This window comes from Drosophila suzukii, chromosome X, assembly GCF_043229965.1.
Source record: "Drosophila suzukii chromosome X, CBGP_Dsuzu_IsoJpt1.0, whole genome shotgun sequence".
In the NCBI taxonomy this organism is placed as follows: Eukaryota; Metazoa; Arthropoda; class Insecta; order Diptera; family Drosophilidae; genus Drosophila; species Drosophila suzukii.
The window spans coordinates 22,352,979-22,370,207 of record NC_092084.1 but is presented as its reverse complement, the minus strand read 5'-3'; the positions used below and the strand labels follow the sequence as shown (position 1 = coordinate 22,370,207).

Here is a 17,229-nt window from a genome sequence, read left to right as displayed (position 1 = left end):
GTCAGGTGCAGTCGGAGGGCCCGAAAAGAGTGCAAAAAAATGAGGTGAAAGTGTGCAGGATGTTCGCCTTTCATGTTTTCCAAGATTTTACTTTCATCATCACTTTAGCGACAAGGAAAACCATTTCGGGCAGCTGGAATATTTTCCGAATATTTTAATCTGCTCTTAATTTAAGCACTCACAATAAAAATAAACTAATATAATTCATCAATCATAATCAGGCTCAGATGCTGCATTCATTGCAGCGTTAAGCACTAAGCCTCAAAATTATTATTTAATGCTTGTAAAATGTACTATGACAACAATGTTGAAATTCGTTAGGAATTAGTGCAGCACACTTCACAAAAATAATTAAATTTACAAATTCCATATCAACACCCCCGGTGTTGCCTGCCGTCAGCATCCTTGATAATCCTTCACAAAATTCCAAACAAATTGCAATATATTTGTCTGCAATTTGCCAACACTTGATGGGATTATCATTTATTTTGGTGCTGACATTTCGCCAGCGGCGAAAACTCAATTTGAGGAAAAACTCATTTGTTGGCGCGACGAAAGGAGCGCAAAATTGTTTGAACAAACTCGAGCAATTGTCTTACACTCGCTCCAATTGGATTTCAGTTATGTTCCTTCTGGCACAATCAAGGGCAAGAAAATAGCACTAGCACCGTATTAACATTGTAAATTAATAATTAAATAATATACATTCTCGTCAATTTTAATATATAATTGCTTTAATATAAAAATTTATTGAGATTTTAAAAATCAGTTACATTGTATTAAAAACTTCAATAAACATTACAGGAGTGTTAAAAAATAAATTGAAATTTTGTAGAGGTCCTTGAAAACTACCAGTTATTTCTAGATTTTTCTTGTTCCTTTGGTTATTATTACTATGCCCATGGTTGTGCTTATATTGCTTCTTGTTCATGTTCTGGATCCTGGACTTATCCTTGCCGTTCTTCTTCTTGACTATATTTTACAGTTACGTGTAAAGGACTCTTGCTGCGAGCGGCGAGTGAGAAAGAGAGAGGAAGCCAGCGGGCCAGAGGGAGACGGAGACAATAAGACTGAAGCTGGCAAACCTCACACAAAATGCGAAGAAGAAGAAGCAGTGGCGGGGCACAACAACCACAGCAGCGGCCACACGAACAGCAACAGCAACAAAATCAAAGGTTAAGCCACGGCCCACGCTGTTCGCTGCTAATGCTGCTAATTGTTGGGCAAGCAGTTTACGGTAAGTGCCACAACATAGCCAAAGATACACATAAGTGCGTGACTACACTGGAAAAAATTAAAGTTTCTTCTGATATTAAAAGCATTTCAATCTAGATTTTTGGGTAATATAAGCTAACCAAATATATACTCATGTACAATATAATAGGTTTGAAGATTTCTTTTAATATCGATTTAAATCGACATAAACATAACGTTTAATATGGAATCTATACTTTTTTAATATGGTCACACTGTTTCGGTACAAATTGGGTGAGTTACCGGAAATAATGAGCTTTCTGGGAAAAATAGCTTAGACTGAAATCTCGGTCAATAAAATAGGTGTATTAGGCAAAACATTAACTTGTTGTTCATAAATTGAGTGTATTAATAGAGTTACACTACTCCGTTTTCTAAGAGCAAGTCCTATAAAGCTTATTATATAAAATTTAAAACAATCCTTTAGTTAACATATAGCTAATAAAGTGTAGTGGTTCCTTTGTCACTCCATTGAAATGCACAAGTATACGACCTATAAAAATTATTTCCCAAATATTTATCAATTAGCTTCATCCTTTTTCTGCCTGTGTAATACCGTAAACATCTTCACACATGCGGAGAGTAACTTTTATTGGATGGGACATGGCCATTGCCCCGTTCTCTGACCTCATTAGACGTTCATTTGTTTGCTTATTTATGCGGACACACTCACACAGACACAGAGGGGGGACTGGGAGATATATCGGATATATGTTGGATCATCATCTATATGGCCATATGGCATTTGCGGTCCTTTGTGTTACCAATTCCGCACACAAGTCGAATGCATACATTTTCGCTTTTGGCCATAAAAATTCGAATCCTGTATGTATGTGTGTGTGTGTGCACAGTGTACATGTGAGTGTGCCCCAAATTGTAGGCCACACAAAGCCACGCACAAAGATGATATATGTATGGGGGAATGTTTGTGCCCGGGTTGAATTCTGTGTTCGGCTGCCTGTAATTAATTGACTCGAACTCACACATTTTTCGCATCGAGCGCAAAAACAAGTCGCAAACTTTTCGCCCAGACAAGGTTTTTTCCACTTTTTTGCACAAATATATTTTGCAGTGTGTGTGTGTGTGTGTGTGTGCAGTCAAGGTCGTGTGAAAGGAATGGCAGATTCGCGGCATTTCCCTTCAACATTTTTTTTTATTATTATTATGTTTGTCGCATTTTGTGGCAGCCAGCCAAGTTGGTCAATATGGCACAAATACACAAAATACGAGAATCCCCCATAATACTATCCCATTTACATACATTGCTGGCTTGTACCTGCAGGCCTATTTATCGATATGCATAAGTATGTCCTTTTGTCGAGTTGAGTTGACTTAATTGGCCGATTGTTTGTCTGCTTAACTTTAAGTCCTACGTAAATCGATAAAGGCCTCAATGGTTCTCGATTTCCATCGATTTGTCAGGGGCTTTCAGTGGTTTTATAAACTGGAAAAGTTTTTAAAGCAATTAAATACAAGGAGTGGTTACTTACTTTAAATTAAAAAAAACATTTTCACTACAGAAAGGAGTTTGCATTGAAAAGGTTTTTAAAAATTTCTTATAGGGGAAATTAACTTAAAAATACAACATTTCAAGGGCTACAAAAATATTAATATATTTTAAGGAATATATTTAAAGTAAAAGTAATACAAGTTTTAAGCAGGGATCAAATAAGTGTTCCTCGTGATTTTTATTTTAAATAAAACACTGGGAATCTTTTTTATTTTTTAACCTTTTATAAATAGTAAATAAAGTATAATATGCTTTCCCAAATTGCTGAATGTCTTATACTTTGTGGACAAGAGTAAAAATAGCTTTATTTTCTTCGTATAAAATTCAAAATCGCAATAGTCATTTAAAATAAATATTAAACATAATTCTTATTTAAGATTCCTGGTTGTAAAGCTCATTTCAAAATGGTTCTAGCAATTTAAGCTGTCTCTAAAAATTCTAAATTAAATATATCACAAAGTCCATCCACACAAAAACACACTCAATTGCCATGCCATTATGGCTACGGTTTCCCTGGCCAATCGACACCAACCTCAGGACCCTGCCACGCCCCCAATCCGCCCGACATCCTTGTGTGGCACCGCAGATGCGTTTTCCCAACTAGAGTAATTGATTGACGCCATTGGTCGAGCATTTACCAGCTGTCCTGTGGCTCTCGCATCTCGGGATGGGGCATCTTTTGATACGGATTCATTTAATTGCCGAGCTGGCTGGACATCGTTGCATTTACTTCGAGCTGACAGCTTCGCCCACCTGCCCGGCGACAGGACATTACTCGGCTTTTAGTAACTGAAGCTGCAAAATGCCAAGGGTCGCTTTTTGAAACCCGAAATCGTTTAGTAGCACAAAAACACAGGGCAAAAAGGTCACCAGCAGAGCCGCAGCCACATATAATTTTGCCTAATTTCTTTTTTAGGGATAATATTTTATGTAACCCAAGCGAAGGATACAGATTCAGATCGTAGGGGGGGGGGACTGTCGTCAGTCTATCGTAATTGTAAATTAATGCATGCAGAAAATGTGACCCCAGAAAATGGCGGCGACCGGAAGTCAACTCTCGCACGCACACACACATACGATTACTAACCATGTGGTTGCCTTCACGCTGTGTGAGTCCAGGGTAGAATGGGGTATACAAATATTAACCAAGGGGTAACTAGGGATAACTAATAGGTGATACCGAAAATCCAGATTTGCATAGACGATTAATAGTATTGAAAACAAATTTCAGAAACCGAGTTTCGACAGAACATCTTTTAAAAGGTGGCTAAGATAAATTTTGGGAATGTTGCAAGTCTACTGAGCTTATCTATAAAGTCAATAATTCTAAAGTTTATTTTAATGATTTTTTTAAATCTTAATACCCATAACTTTTTATTTTATTAACCTTTTATTAACCTTTCGAAATATACTTCAATATCATGGGTTTGTATTAAAGATAAAACTGACTTTGAAAGTCCTTTGCCAATAATAGATCTATTATTCCAATTCTGCCATCTTTTCCTAACTAATAATTTAAGATTCATTAATGAGAATCGACAAGTCCACCCCAATATCTAAACTTTATCCAGTTTCTTACACAACCGCTGCCTTTTCTTATATTTCGTTTATTTTATTTCGCTTCGCCAATAATTGAATAATTTTGACATGAATAATGGCACAAAGGATGCGAAGGGGTCGGGAAAATCGGGGGATAAACCCCAAATTTATCGGGGCGAGGAATTTACCACACGTGGCAATCAAGCGGAAATATTCGGCAACGGAATGCTTGCATTCAAATGCGAAAATAAAAAAAATAAACAAAAACCAGATTTAAATGTGAGGGAGCGTGAGATATACATACCTACATATAAATAAAATGTTCGGCGAGTGGAGAAATTTCCATTTGATTTTGGTAAATCGAGTGGCAGCATTTTCTAGGTGTCCGTGTGGATGCAAAATTTCGGTATTGGTATCTGGTATATGGTTAGGGAAAAGGGTATTGGTATATGGGTATGGCTCCTGCTGCCAGTGGGGATTGCGTTTATTTATTTGAAATTAGAAACTGCCAACTGTTCCCAAAAGTGGCCATTAATTAAGGGCTATGGGCCGCCTGCTGGGGCAGCTACTGGGGATTGCGTAATGACTGCAAAATGCTAACAAATAGCCAGTTGCCAGTTTTGAGTTGCCATCTTGGAAAGGGGCGGCGGTCAGGGGGATTGAAATTGACTGAGTGGGACAAATGGTAGCTGGATTTGTAAATAATTGTCTCACCTTTTCCCCGGCACAGAGGACAATCAATTTGCGAGTTGCTATCGAATAACTGGAAGCTGGCTTATGTCATTCCCTAAATCAGCTGAAGATATATGGTCCAGCAGATAGGAAGCCTTTTCTGACAATGAGAAGAATACTATCACCCAGTCTGGGAGTATTTCATGAGCTTGGTCAATTAATTTAAGTTAAATAAGTGTCTGAAATGCATAACTACACTCCACACTTCAAGCTCAGAAAATGTATACGCTTATTTGCAATTTCTTTGAAATTATTGTAATTAATTTACCTTGTGTTTAAATTGCTCTTTAAATAACTGACTTTGATACCAATACCTGGATATGCTGGCAATATGTGTAAATCCCTTGCATAGTCCCCAAATTAATATTTGAGCTAATAGTTTGTAAAGAACATACATATCTGTTGCATTTCGGTAATTACATTTAAGTCCTTTAGCTAAATTTAACACATATTTCAGTTTCTGTTTGAATGCACAATTAGCGAATTCATAAGTGCGGGTCACAATCCTGTTGCCATTGAATGATTCACAAAATGAATATTTAAATTGCTGTTTTCCTCTTATTAAATTATGGTATTTCAAAATTCATGTCAAAAAATATGAAGTTATATATATTTTTTCTTTCCTGTTGTTATTCGTACCGAAATAAATTGTAATACTATTGTGATCAGTAAAGTATAATAAGAAGAAAGGTATGATAAGAAAAAGTATAAGGTCCAGAGCATTAAGATTCAAGTTAAATATTTTGCAGTCTCAGTCTCCAGGTGAAGATCCAATGCCAGTGGATTGAAAATTGAGCTCCTTCAACAAGGTATGACATTCCTCCATCTGACGATTATTTTTGTTGTAGCAGCCAAAAAACTGAATTTTAAGGGCGAAAAAATGGGATTCCGATTTAAGTCAAAAATACGAGATTCAGATTTTAGTAAAAAGTACGATATTTTTCCAGCTTTTCAATTGTAGTTTAGTAAAAACAAGGCGTCCAGCTGAAAGACCGACTGTTTTAAAAAGCTTGCTTCCTATGCAACCGATCTCAATCACTTTAAGGGAAATTTATTTTTTGACCAATTTTCGCATTTTTTGTAAGGGGGTACATCGTCTTTTTTTGCAAAATATCTGAAAAGTTAAGAATTTACAGGTTTGACTGCCAATGGATTGGAAATTAAGCAACGAGCTCAACGAGGTATGACATTCCTCGATCTGACGATTATTTTTGTTTTAGCAGCCAAAAAACTGAATTTTTAGGGGAAAAATTAGGATTCCGATTTTAGTCAAAAATACGAGATTCAGATATTAGTCAAAAATACGATATTTTTTCAGTTTTTCAATCGTAGTTTAGTCAAAAGAAGGCGTACAGCTGAAAGACCTACTGTTTTGAAAAACTTGCTTCCTATGCTAACGATCCCAATCACTTTAAGGGAAATTTATTTTTTGACCAATTTTCGCATTTTTTGTAAGGGGGTGCATCGTCTTTTTTTGCAAAAAATTTTAAATGTTAAAAATGTTCAGGTTTTAATGCCAATAGATTGGAAATTAAGCAACGAGCTCAACGAGGTATGACATTCCTCGATCTGACGATTATTTTTGTTATAGCAGCCAAAAAACTGAAATTTTAGGGCGTAAAAATGGGATTCCGATTAATGAGAGCTCTGGAATTCAAAATAAGGACATTCAATTTTACCATTGCACTTTTTCATCGGCATGTTCGCAATCATTTTTCTGTGTGTGTGGATCTTGCGTTCCTAAGACTCACTTAACTCTTGCTAAAGTCGCACTTTCAAGTCTCTGTAAACCTAACACTCTTCCGTCCGTTTTCTTGACCGAATTTAAGGAGATCTGGCCAATGTTTGTTTAAAGCACTTTTCATGCTCCTGTCACGGCCCGTCGCACTTGGCCATTTGCTCCAAATGTTAGTTGACCCAATTGTGGACGCCTTGGGGATCCCGTTCCCCCGTTTCCCGGCGGAGGAAGTGAGACGGGGCTAGCTGGCCATCTCCCTTGCTCTCAGCCGTTTCCCCCGGGCGCAAAACTTGAAGAAGTTGAGGGAATGGAATTGGTTTTGACTTTGGCTTTATTCAACATTAGCTAATTTGTGTGCGCTTCCTTACGCAGGGATTTTTCTCCCATTGCCTTTAATTTCTGCATCTTGCACTTGGCTTTTCCGCCTTTTCCGCCTTTTCCGCCGTTTTCCAGTGCCTTCTGCTTGTTTTGGCCATTCGAGTTAAGTGCCATCCTGAATTGTCCTGGCTGCTCCTGTTCCTGTTCCTGCCGCTCTGCTCGGGCTGTCTTGACACTGATTTCAATTATAAATTTGTTTTTGTTTTGTCTTCTGTGTACCATTCCCATTTCCCTAACTTTCCCCGATTCCTGTTGGGTTTTTTTCACCCATTTCCCTTCCCGTTTTTTTTTGTAGCTCCAGATTTTTTTCCGAGCTGCGATTGCTTTCTCAATTGATGCCGCTGCTGGGAGCGTTTGTCTGGCTATCACTTTTAATCTAAGTTGGTAACAATGCTCAGGCCCCATTGCCCGCCAGCCACGCCCCTTTGTTTGTCCGCCGCCCCCCCTTAACCCATGTTATCTACCTGGCTGTCTTCCATTCAGCCAGGATGTGAGCTCTGCTCGGTGGCCTTCCACTTCCCTTCCAATGGGCATGAGCTAATGTATGTCTGCCTCTGCGGTTTGGCAAACATACTACACCAAATTATATTCTGCAAATATTTTTGCAACCGGAAGGAAAATGTTTGCTTACTTTGCAGAAAGTTTCTGCGGAAAAAACAATTTGAGCAAATTTGCCAAGCATTTTGGGAAACTTATTAGTTATGCGTATTTAATTAAAAAATACATTCACAGAAAAAATAGCTATAATATCTTCATAATATATATCTTATCTTAATGAATGCTAATATATTTAAAGTATTCCAGCTCTTTTAAACAGCTTAAGGGAATCGTTCTTAGGAACCGCATTAACATTCTGTTTTGGATCATTTTGTTCATGTCTTACCTTAATTTGTTGTGCTTTTGTCTAACTTTCTCTTCGGTAACTTTCTCTTTGCACTTACCTTCTTCAGTTTATCCTTATATAAAGATTTCTTTTTCTCGGTAATCCTGTTGTCTGAAGGTTTTTAATCAGTTTCGATTAATCCTGACAGGATTTTTGAGGACAAAGGCTTGGTTTAAATACAAAGAAAATGAATGGGTAAATAATTTTGAGCAAGCCATCTAAATAAATACTTTCTGATTTGGTTTCTTTATTGTATGACGCTTTAAAGACCCTTAAGACCCGTTTCTTTTTAAATACCTTTTCAATTTGCGTGGAAATATTTACCTAAGTATAACTTCATTTTATTACACTTTTAGCATTTTCCACGAATTGTTTTGCTTGTCTTCTCATTCGCATTCTCGGTTTCCCGCTACCAGGTGCGCCCACCCACCACCCCGCTTTTTTTTTCTAGACCATATCTGAGTGAAAATGCAGTCAACCCTAATCAAATTTTCGCTGCAAATTGACAGTTTGCCTGCAGATTTTCATTTCGCGTTTTCATTCCACCCACTAAGCACGCACTATGGCGGGAGGTCGAGGTCGTGGGGGTGGTGGTGGTGTAAAGGGGGCGGTGGGCGTTGGGCGGTGGGCGTTGGGCGGTGGGCGGTGGGTGGTGCGGTTGTACGCCTCGGTTAAAGAGTTCCGTTCGAGTTAGGATTCCGCTGGCTATAATTTTCAAAGCAGGTATTCCAGGAGCTTCACAGGGTATAATGAAGGCATTTGAATAAAACTACAGATAGCGATTTACATTTTGTTTTAGTGATAAATATTTTTAAAACATTTAAACATTTTTTATTTAAGAAACATCTTTATAATATGGCATTTTTAAATTTTTATAGAAAATAAATATAGCAATTAAAAATGTAGATAATTTAAAAGATGCGAGGACAGTTATAATCTTTTATATTTTATTTGTTTTGTAGAGATATATATTTTTAAGACAATTATAAATTTCTTTGTTTAAGCCAAGCTTTTATAACTAAATGGATTTTTTTTTATTAAAAAAAAATTTGGATTATGAAAATTGTAAATATATTTACAAATTTGAAAGACAGTTATCTGATAGTCAAATAATATAAGACGTTCCAGGTTTTATATATATAGTTAATATTTTTCAAAGCGAAATTATACATTGTTTCCCCTTTTTTGATATCCCCGAAGCATTAAATGTAAGTTTTAAGACTTGTAAGTAAGATTAAGGAGAAGAGAAACCATTTTCCGAGGTAGACTAACAGGTATGTGTCAGTCGAAGTATATAAGGTTTTTGCTTCTTTTCATTTTCCCCCTTCTTGAGTGCCCCTGGGGCCTCGGGGGGGTTAAAATAACATCCCCTTTTATCATCCAACATAGCCGCACGCTGATTTAATTTTAAATCTCTGCGCCCTCACTCAAAATTAAAACGACGTCAAGGCTTGGGGTTTCGCGTTGCCAAAGATCCGCCAGTTTCGGGGGGATAGTACGTACATACTATGGATCGGAGATGCCGGAAGTAAGAGGTGGGGGATGAGCAGGGGAGGGGAAGGGGGGCAGGAGCCTTGCTCTCAATTTGCCTGTCGCAATCCAATTGTCGGGCATTTCATTTCAATTTAACCATTTTGAAATCCCTCCCTCGGCGGAAGCGTGTTGCAAGTTGCCGTGGATGTTGCAAATTAATCTGCGACATGTCGCTGCCTGAGTTAGTTGCGCCTGACATACTTATTGTCTCCAACTTCCGGTTCCTGCCGATTCCCGCAGGATTATGTCGACCAGCGCAGCAAATATTTTGTTTGCATTTGCCAAATTTGACGTGTCCAATTGCCGTGACAACCGAATGCCAGGCAAATTTCAGCGCTAAATCGCAATTGGATAAAATCACTTTAAAAGCGCGAGAAAAGCATTTAATGGCAAACAGAGAAAGGCAAATATGGGTAAAAAATTGACAGAAAAGACTGTAAACGAAAAAATGTTTGCCAATAAAAAAAAGGGATAAAAAGTTAACGTGATTCACACTTATGTATATATGGTATATTGGGTAATGTATAACATTTGTAAAACGCTTTTGGTATACTGAATTAAATATGTTTATTATGGTTTTTATCATATTACCGTAGTCATAAAAAAACAAAGACTATAATCAAATTTAATACCATTGATTAAAATATAAAATCTGTTAAGCAGAATGCTTTGTATCTAGTATTTCAAATGCAAAACAATAGAAACCCAGAGACCCAAATTCAATCCTTCTTCCACTATTCCTGGCAGATTATTATCTCGATTTTGGTTCTGGGAAATACACCATTGTCTGCCGTCAATTTAAAACTCAAGCACCCGAAAATGCATTAATAAGCCGGAATGACAGGCGTTGGTTCTTGGGGGTGGTAAAGCCGGGCTTCACTTCCCCGGATAAATGCATAATTGATGATTATGGTTTCAAGCATATACTTCCACATTTTCCAACTACCATCTACCAACTACCAATTAGAAATATCTCGTTTTATTAACTGAACTACCTTGCGGGTGATTCCTGCCAATTTTGGGTTTTCAAGGGGTAATGAGCTTAGCTTACTGGTAGAAAGGGGGGGGAATCTTTTGGATGGGTATTACGTACCGTAAATTTCAAGAGCGAACACGAGATGTGCATCTTTTGTTGCCGGGCTGCCATGTTTTATTGCTAATTGCAACTTCAGGTTGCATTGTGGCTTCTTCGACAGGGGCTGCCAGGGGCATCTACCCCCCTTTTTCAACCCCCCCTTTACAGAGTTTTCCAGTATATGTGTCGCCCTCTTGGCAGCTCTATCCTGCCATCTCTGCCCCGATGTTTGCGCCGAGGAAAATAATAAAACTGATTTTATTTATGTGCTGCGCCAGACGAAAATTGAAATTCTGCAACACGAGCGCGGAAACGACGGGAATCATGCCAAAAAATAGGAAAAAAAAAATAATCACCAACAAAAACCAATAATAAAAACCATCGCGTGTCTTAGTTATTGTTACCATATCCACTCCATCTTCATCCTGCGACGAGTGGTTTTTCCTCCAATATTTTGCTGTTGATGTTTACCGCTTACGGCTGACAATTAATGGCGAACGTGCGAAAAGTTTCTATAAATTATCATCGCCGGCGATTCGGAATGCTCCATGTGGATTTGACAGCCGCACACCTTCCAAGAGATCTCTTCTTTTTGCCAGTTGCAGGCAGACAAATAGTCCATTAATCACACTTAGTATTTATTCCCTCGATTTTTATTCAATGTTTACAAATTGGAATAATCACCGGACGCTTTGTAGTTGTGCACGGTTAGAAATAAGTCAGTATCTACTAAGTAGAGAGATAATCATTAGTATTTTTATAAAAATATATATATATTTTAGATAATTTTAATCATATTAATAAAAAATAATTGTAAATATTATCATAAAAATGGTTACATGTTTAGTTTTTTGTTCTCTTATTGTAAATTTGTTTTATTTTGGTTCTATATTTTTAAACCCATTTATTTCCATTAATTTTGCAGCGGTTCATTTAATGATTGCACTATTAAAATCGAACTTTAAAATTATTTTAGTAGGGTTCAAACAAATAGCATCAAGTGCTTACTCGAATAAATCATATATAAAAACATCAGGAACCTTGTCCGTTTTTTTTTACAGTGTTCCGTCTCTTCTTCTAGCCTCTACTTGGTCGCTACTAAGTGCCACATTTCCCATGTTAATTGCGAATTATGACGCAAGTAGTAACATATTGCCATTTGGCCTCGCCCACTTTTCACTTGACGCCCAAGTCTTGCGGAATGCGAATATGTGGCATGCAGAATTTCGCACAGAATCACGATACAGGCGTCGGTATCCCCTTGCCACCGAGAAATTCACTTGGGCGATGTTTAAACAATCCTTCGCTTTCCGCCAGGCGTTGCCAAGGATCTGTTGTAATCCCTCTATGAAATGGAAAAATGGGGAAAAGTTGTTGAAAGGGGAGCTTTAAAATGTTTATGGTAAATACCAACTAATATGACCTTAATTTGGACGCTTTAAATGAAGCTCACTTTGATTTATTTTTCCTTCAGTGCCGTAAAATATATTCATTATTTTCATTTGGTTTACACAATTTTATTTTAACCATAAATGGGAATTTATATAAATGTGGTTTTAAGCTTCTTAAAGGCTAAAATTCATTTCTATTTATTTTATTTTAACAAATTAAAGGCCATCTTTAAGATATGAAAGGCATTTTTTTTAAAAGTAATTATAAAACTTATTGTTGAATATTTTCGAAGGATTCTAAATTGTTCAACTGCCAGCATATTAATCTTGAATAAAATTATTGACTCACCAATCACTCGCCTAACTAACCGTACTTTAATGGGTAATGTTTAATGTCAAAGTTGAAGTCACAAAAAATTTGATGAGCATAGCCGTGGGCCCTGCGATTCAATAGGAAATCAATGATTAAATGTTTGCCCACTCAATTATGAATTGACATTCTCGTGTTTGCCCCGAACTTCAAAGCCCTTTTAATTTTCCCTTTGGAATGAGGGATTAATGTGTATTTGCATTGATTTAGAAGAGCATTTTTACGAGCAGCCATTTGTCCAGTTGCGACAGCATTTAATTTATTCAATAGAATAGAATTTGTAAGCTGTAAAAGTTTCAGTGGAGCAACAAGCGGCAGCTTCCAGCAAATAGTAAATCATGAGAAAATTATGTACTTTGTGAATGCAGCTCCCCCAAGAGGTTGAGTTCCATTCGGGGCCCATTTGGCAGGCGAAAATTTTAATGCAAGCTGTAAATTATTATATACTTAGTTACTCTTTGCCCGACTGCGACTGCAGTTCCTTCGCCAGGCGAAGAAAATCCCCCGTTTTCCACTGAAACCCAGGAACCCAGCAGCCCACCCACATCCCATTCAAATGGCGCTCAAAAGGCAGTTTTAGTCATTTCTGGGTTGGCTGCCAGACAATACAGAACTATAAATATGCACAGTCACAGAGCGAGTCACAATCGCAGTCACAGTTGCAATTAAAGTCACAGAACAGAACAGCTGCACAGTGGCACTGAATAATGAAACAGCAATAAATAATTAACGAACCCGGAAATTAATTACTGTGACTATGGGATGTGAGAAACGGTTTTTTACGACAATTTCAGTAAAATGTAATTAAAATTAAATAGTTTCAAGTGTTTTTTTCATATTCCAAATCATATATTCATTCATATATATATTTATTCACACATATTCAAAACAGATCATTCCATTAAACAGTTGTGCACCTCATTAAATCTGTGTTTACTTAAAACCAAATCAAAACTGAATCAAATTATTTTTAAAATATCATTAAAAAATAAAACCATACATTCTTTGTAAGCTATGCAAACGAAATGAATTAAAAAATCATCGTTAGAGATTTTCAAAGCAGACCAATCCATAAAATAGAACTCTACACCTCATTGAATCAGTGAATACTCAAACCCTTATCAAAATTGAATCAAATCATTTTCAAAACTTGATCGCTTTTATTAGTTGATTTTTAAACCCTTACTAAGTGGTTTTTTGGCAATATTCAAGACCCTGTCAGGCACTGTTTCTGCTCATTCACAAGTCGCCTTCGCAATGAAATATTATTTATTTTTTATTTTATTTTAGCTTCTCCGCTGGCTGGGTGTCTCTGGCAGAGCCAGCAAAATGCAAAATTTATTGCAGAAAACTACAAAACACACACCGAGCGGATGGAAAGTGGGCGGCGGTTGAGTGGTTGGCGGTGGGCGGTGGGGGCGTGGAAAATGTGTTAAGTCTATTGAGTGTATTAAAGCAAATAACTGCGTCGACGAATAAAATACATACGGGACGACGGCAGCGAGGAATCCAAGCCCAAGGCACTTGAGGAGGGGGTGGAGGAGGCGGGGGGGGGTCTGGGGGCGGAAGGCGTGGCAGAGATACTTTATACACACTCACAACGAGACCCACTGACAGCTGCACCGACTCAGACATATGCAAATATGAATATAAATGAACAACGCGATGAAGTCTGAGATCCAATGACTTAGCTTGGGATATATGCAGATAGAAAAACAGCATGGATAGACCTTGCATTTTTATCCAGTGAATAACTGAATGAATACAACTCATTGAATTTTATATCACATAATACATTTGTACGTATTTTCTACATTATTTTATTATTTATTATTTAATGCAGATTGCATTGAATTTCATATTAGATAATACATTCGTACGTATTTTATTTATTATTTTATTACTTGTTATTTAATGAAGATTATATTTTTCACCAGTGAATAACTGAATGAATAGTACTCATTAAATTTCATATCTTATAATTTAGGTATTTTATTAATTATTTTATTATTTATTATTTAATGCAGATTGCATTTTTTACCAGTGAATAACTGAGTGAATATAACTCATTGAATTTCATATCTAATAATACATTTATATGTATTTTATTTATTATTTTATTATTTATTATTTAATGAAGATTGCATTTTTACCAGTGAATAACTAAATAACTTAAACTTATTGAATTTCATATCAGAAAATACATTTTCACCTATTTAATTTATTATTTTGTTATGTGTTATTTAATGCAGATTCCATTTTTCTCCAGTGAATAACCAAATGAATAGAACTAATTGAATTTTATATCAGATAATATATTTAAAAGAATTTTATTTATTGTTTTATTATTTATTATTAAATGCAGATTTGATTTGTATGGCTCTTAAAAACTCTGAAATGTTGCTATATGACATCTTCCAGCAAAGCCTTAAAGAATTTACTATCCACTGCCTATAACCAGACTAAATGTTAAACTATACAATATTTTAAACCTAAATTTTGTATGTCTTTGCAAAATTGGTACCATAACACCCTTCTTGTTTTTCTCTATGCATCCAAAGTAGATGGCAAAAAGGGGCGTGTTTGGCGAGGGGTTTCACAGAAAAGTTTATGCTTGGTTAGTTCAACTTGCGGCCAAAACTGAAATCGACACAAGGCAAGCGGAACTACGCCCATAAAACTCGATTGCATTGCTGAGCCAAAGCATTCGAAGTTCGCATTTAATCAATTATGGCAATTTAGCAAATCTCTGGGAATGGCAAAAGCTTAAATTTCGAAACTAAACCATAAATTATGGCAATTTTAATTAGAGCCGGTGTAGTTTAAACGCTTCATTAGATGGCAATCCATTTAATATTCGCATTTAAATTAATTTTAATGTTCATTTCGTTTAATTGATGTGACAAATAGTTGCTCGAGTTGCTGGGGCCCAGGAACAGGACCAAGACCAAGACCAAACAGAAACTGAAACAGAAACGGAAACAGCGCCAGAAACAGAAACAGCAACAGAAACAGAACCAGAACGGAAATAAGCAGCTTTTGACTAACGGCAAAATGGAGGCCATAGTAGCCTATACGTGTGTGCTGAACTACATTTGTGTATGTGCTGGTGTGTGAGTTTGTGTGTGTGGTAAAAAAGCAAGGCAGAGCAAACAGAGAAGGGCTGAGGGGGTTACAAGGGGCGGGGAGAAGTGGAGTAACATCTGGCGTTGCCCTGTGCGATTACAAAAACATCAACACTTAATATGTTTATTAAATTTGTTGCTACATCATTAGGCACTAGCAGCCATGTAATGTGAGGCAAACACTTCACATGAGCCCATGTCTCCCTGCCTGTGTGCCTCTGTGTGCATGTGTGTGTGTGGAGTGTGACTGTGTGTGCTCAGGCTGTGTTTGTGTTGCTGTTACAACTGTACTAAATACCCTATGACCCATAAACTCGACTCGAATAGCTCAAGAAATATGCTAAATATGCGGAGGATTTAGGAATCCTTTCACTTCCAGTTTATTCAAGCAACTAGCGAAGATTACCGAAAGTAGTGTCCTTATAACTAAAGCCATTAAAAAGAAACCATGATTGAAATATATTACCATTTTTAAATAAAACAAACAGTTACTATATATTAAAAACCTATTCATTTGCCTAAATTACATTTAAGCTTCCCCAAATTGGTTTTCGTTGAGTGATATCATTCCAAACCAACTGAATACCATTTAAATTTACTTAACTGATTTGGCGCTAATGAATTTGGTGTCTGTTTGGTATAATTTACCCTGTAATCCAATCAGTTGCGGTTTTTGGCCCACTACTGGCTATTTAACGGGCTATTTACAGACAGAAATCAAAGTTTAGCTAATTGTATTTAATTAAGGCAGCTACCCTGGCAAGATTTGTGTAACCAAGAAGGTAATATAGAACTATAGAAATCGTATTATAACCATATTGTCTGGTATTTATATTTATAAGGTATATTTTTAACAAAGCAATATGTTTGATTGAATAGAAAAACTAGGTTTTTCCAATTCATTGTAAAACTTTTCCTATTAATAAAGTTAAGACTTCAAGGGCATCTGAGGTTCGTGGGTTGGGAAAGACCATGTTTTTGTTGGCTATGCCAATGCCCTGTACTCTCTCACAGATACTCACCCACACAGCGACGTTTGGCGATGTGTTGGTGCGTTGCTCTGGGCTACTTTGCATGGGCTTAACGATTGTTGTTTAGGTGCAGTTTCAGTTACTGTTGCCGTCACAGTCGCAGTTACAGTAACTGTTCCAGCTGCAGTTACAGTCACAGTTGCTCAAACAGAAAAAATAGCAAAAATGGCTGAGGGGGGGGAGGGGGAATGCTGGTTGAAGCTTTAATAAAAAATTTGCAATGCATACTTTCTGAAAGTGTGGCCTTTCACAAGTAAAAAGCGCTCGTGTTCTCGGTTTTTCTCGCATTGGAGATTTTATCGAAATTTTAGAACTCTGTTTTTGAAGACCGCTAATGAACAGGCCTTATAAACAGGCCTGTTCTGACATATAATTTTGAAAAATTTTGAACTTCGATTTGATTTTCAATCCATTTATAATGCATCTTCGACATGTTGGCTAATAATATTTTATCCACTTAAATAAGAAATAAGAAAATTATTGAAATACTGTTTTCTAAGATAACAATTTATAAGCCGGCTAAACATTAAAATTTGTACAAATCGACTTCGAGTAAAGTAGACATAATTTCTCCACCTTCAAAAGGTTTTAAACAACATAATAAATTTGTGGAAATAAAATATGTATGTACTAAAGCCTAATTAAAAACGACTCATGGAAGTGAAAATGG

General features: G+C 36.7%; 2 protein-coding genes across 4 annotated transcripts in view; one reads left to right on the top strand and one right to left on the bottom strand.

Moving 5' to 3' along the window:
- Positions 1-17,229, bottom strand: part of up (Troponin T, skeletal muscle) — a 324,715-nt gene that overhangs the window by 173,495 nt on the left and 133,991 nt on the right. The gene's annotated exons all lie outside the window — the stretch shown is intronic.
- Positions 1-17,229, top strand: part of Neto (Neuropilin and tolloid-like) — a 91,623-nt gene that overhangs the window by 39,126 nt on the left and 35,268 nt on the right. For both annotated transcript variants that reach the window (XM_017067783.4, XM_017067784.4), the window contains exon 3: positions 986-1,237. In XM_017067783.4, the coding sequence (XP_016923272.2) occupies positions 1,096-1,237 (142 nt within the window). In that variant the 5' untranslated portion in view covers positions 986-1,095. The remainder of the gene's footprint in view (positions 1-985; positions 1,238-17,229) is intronic.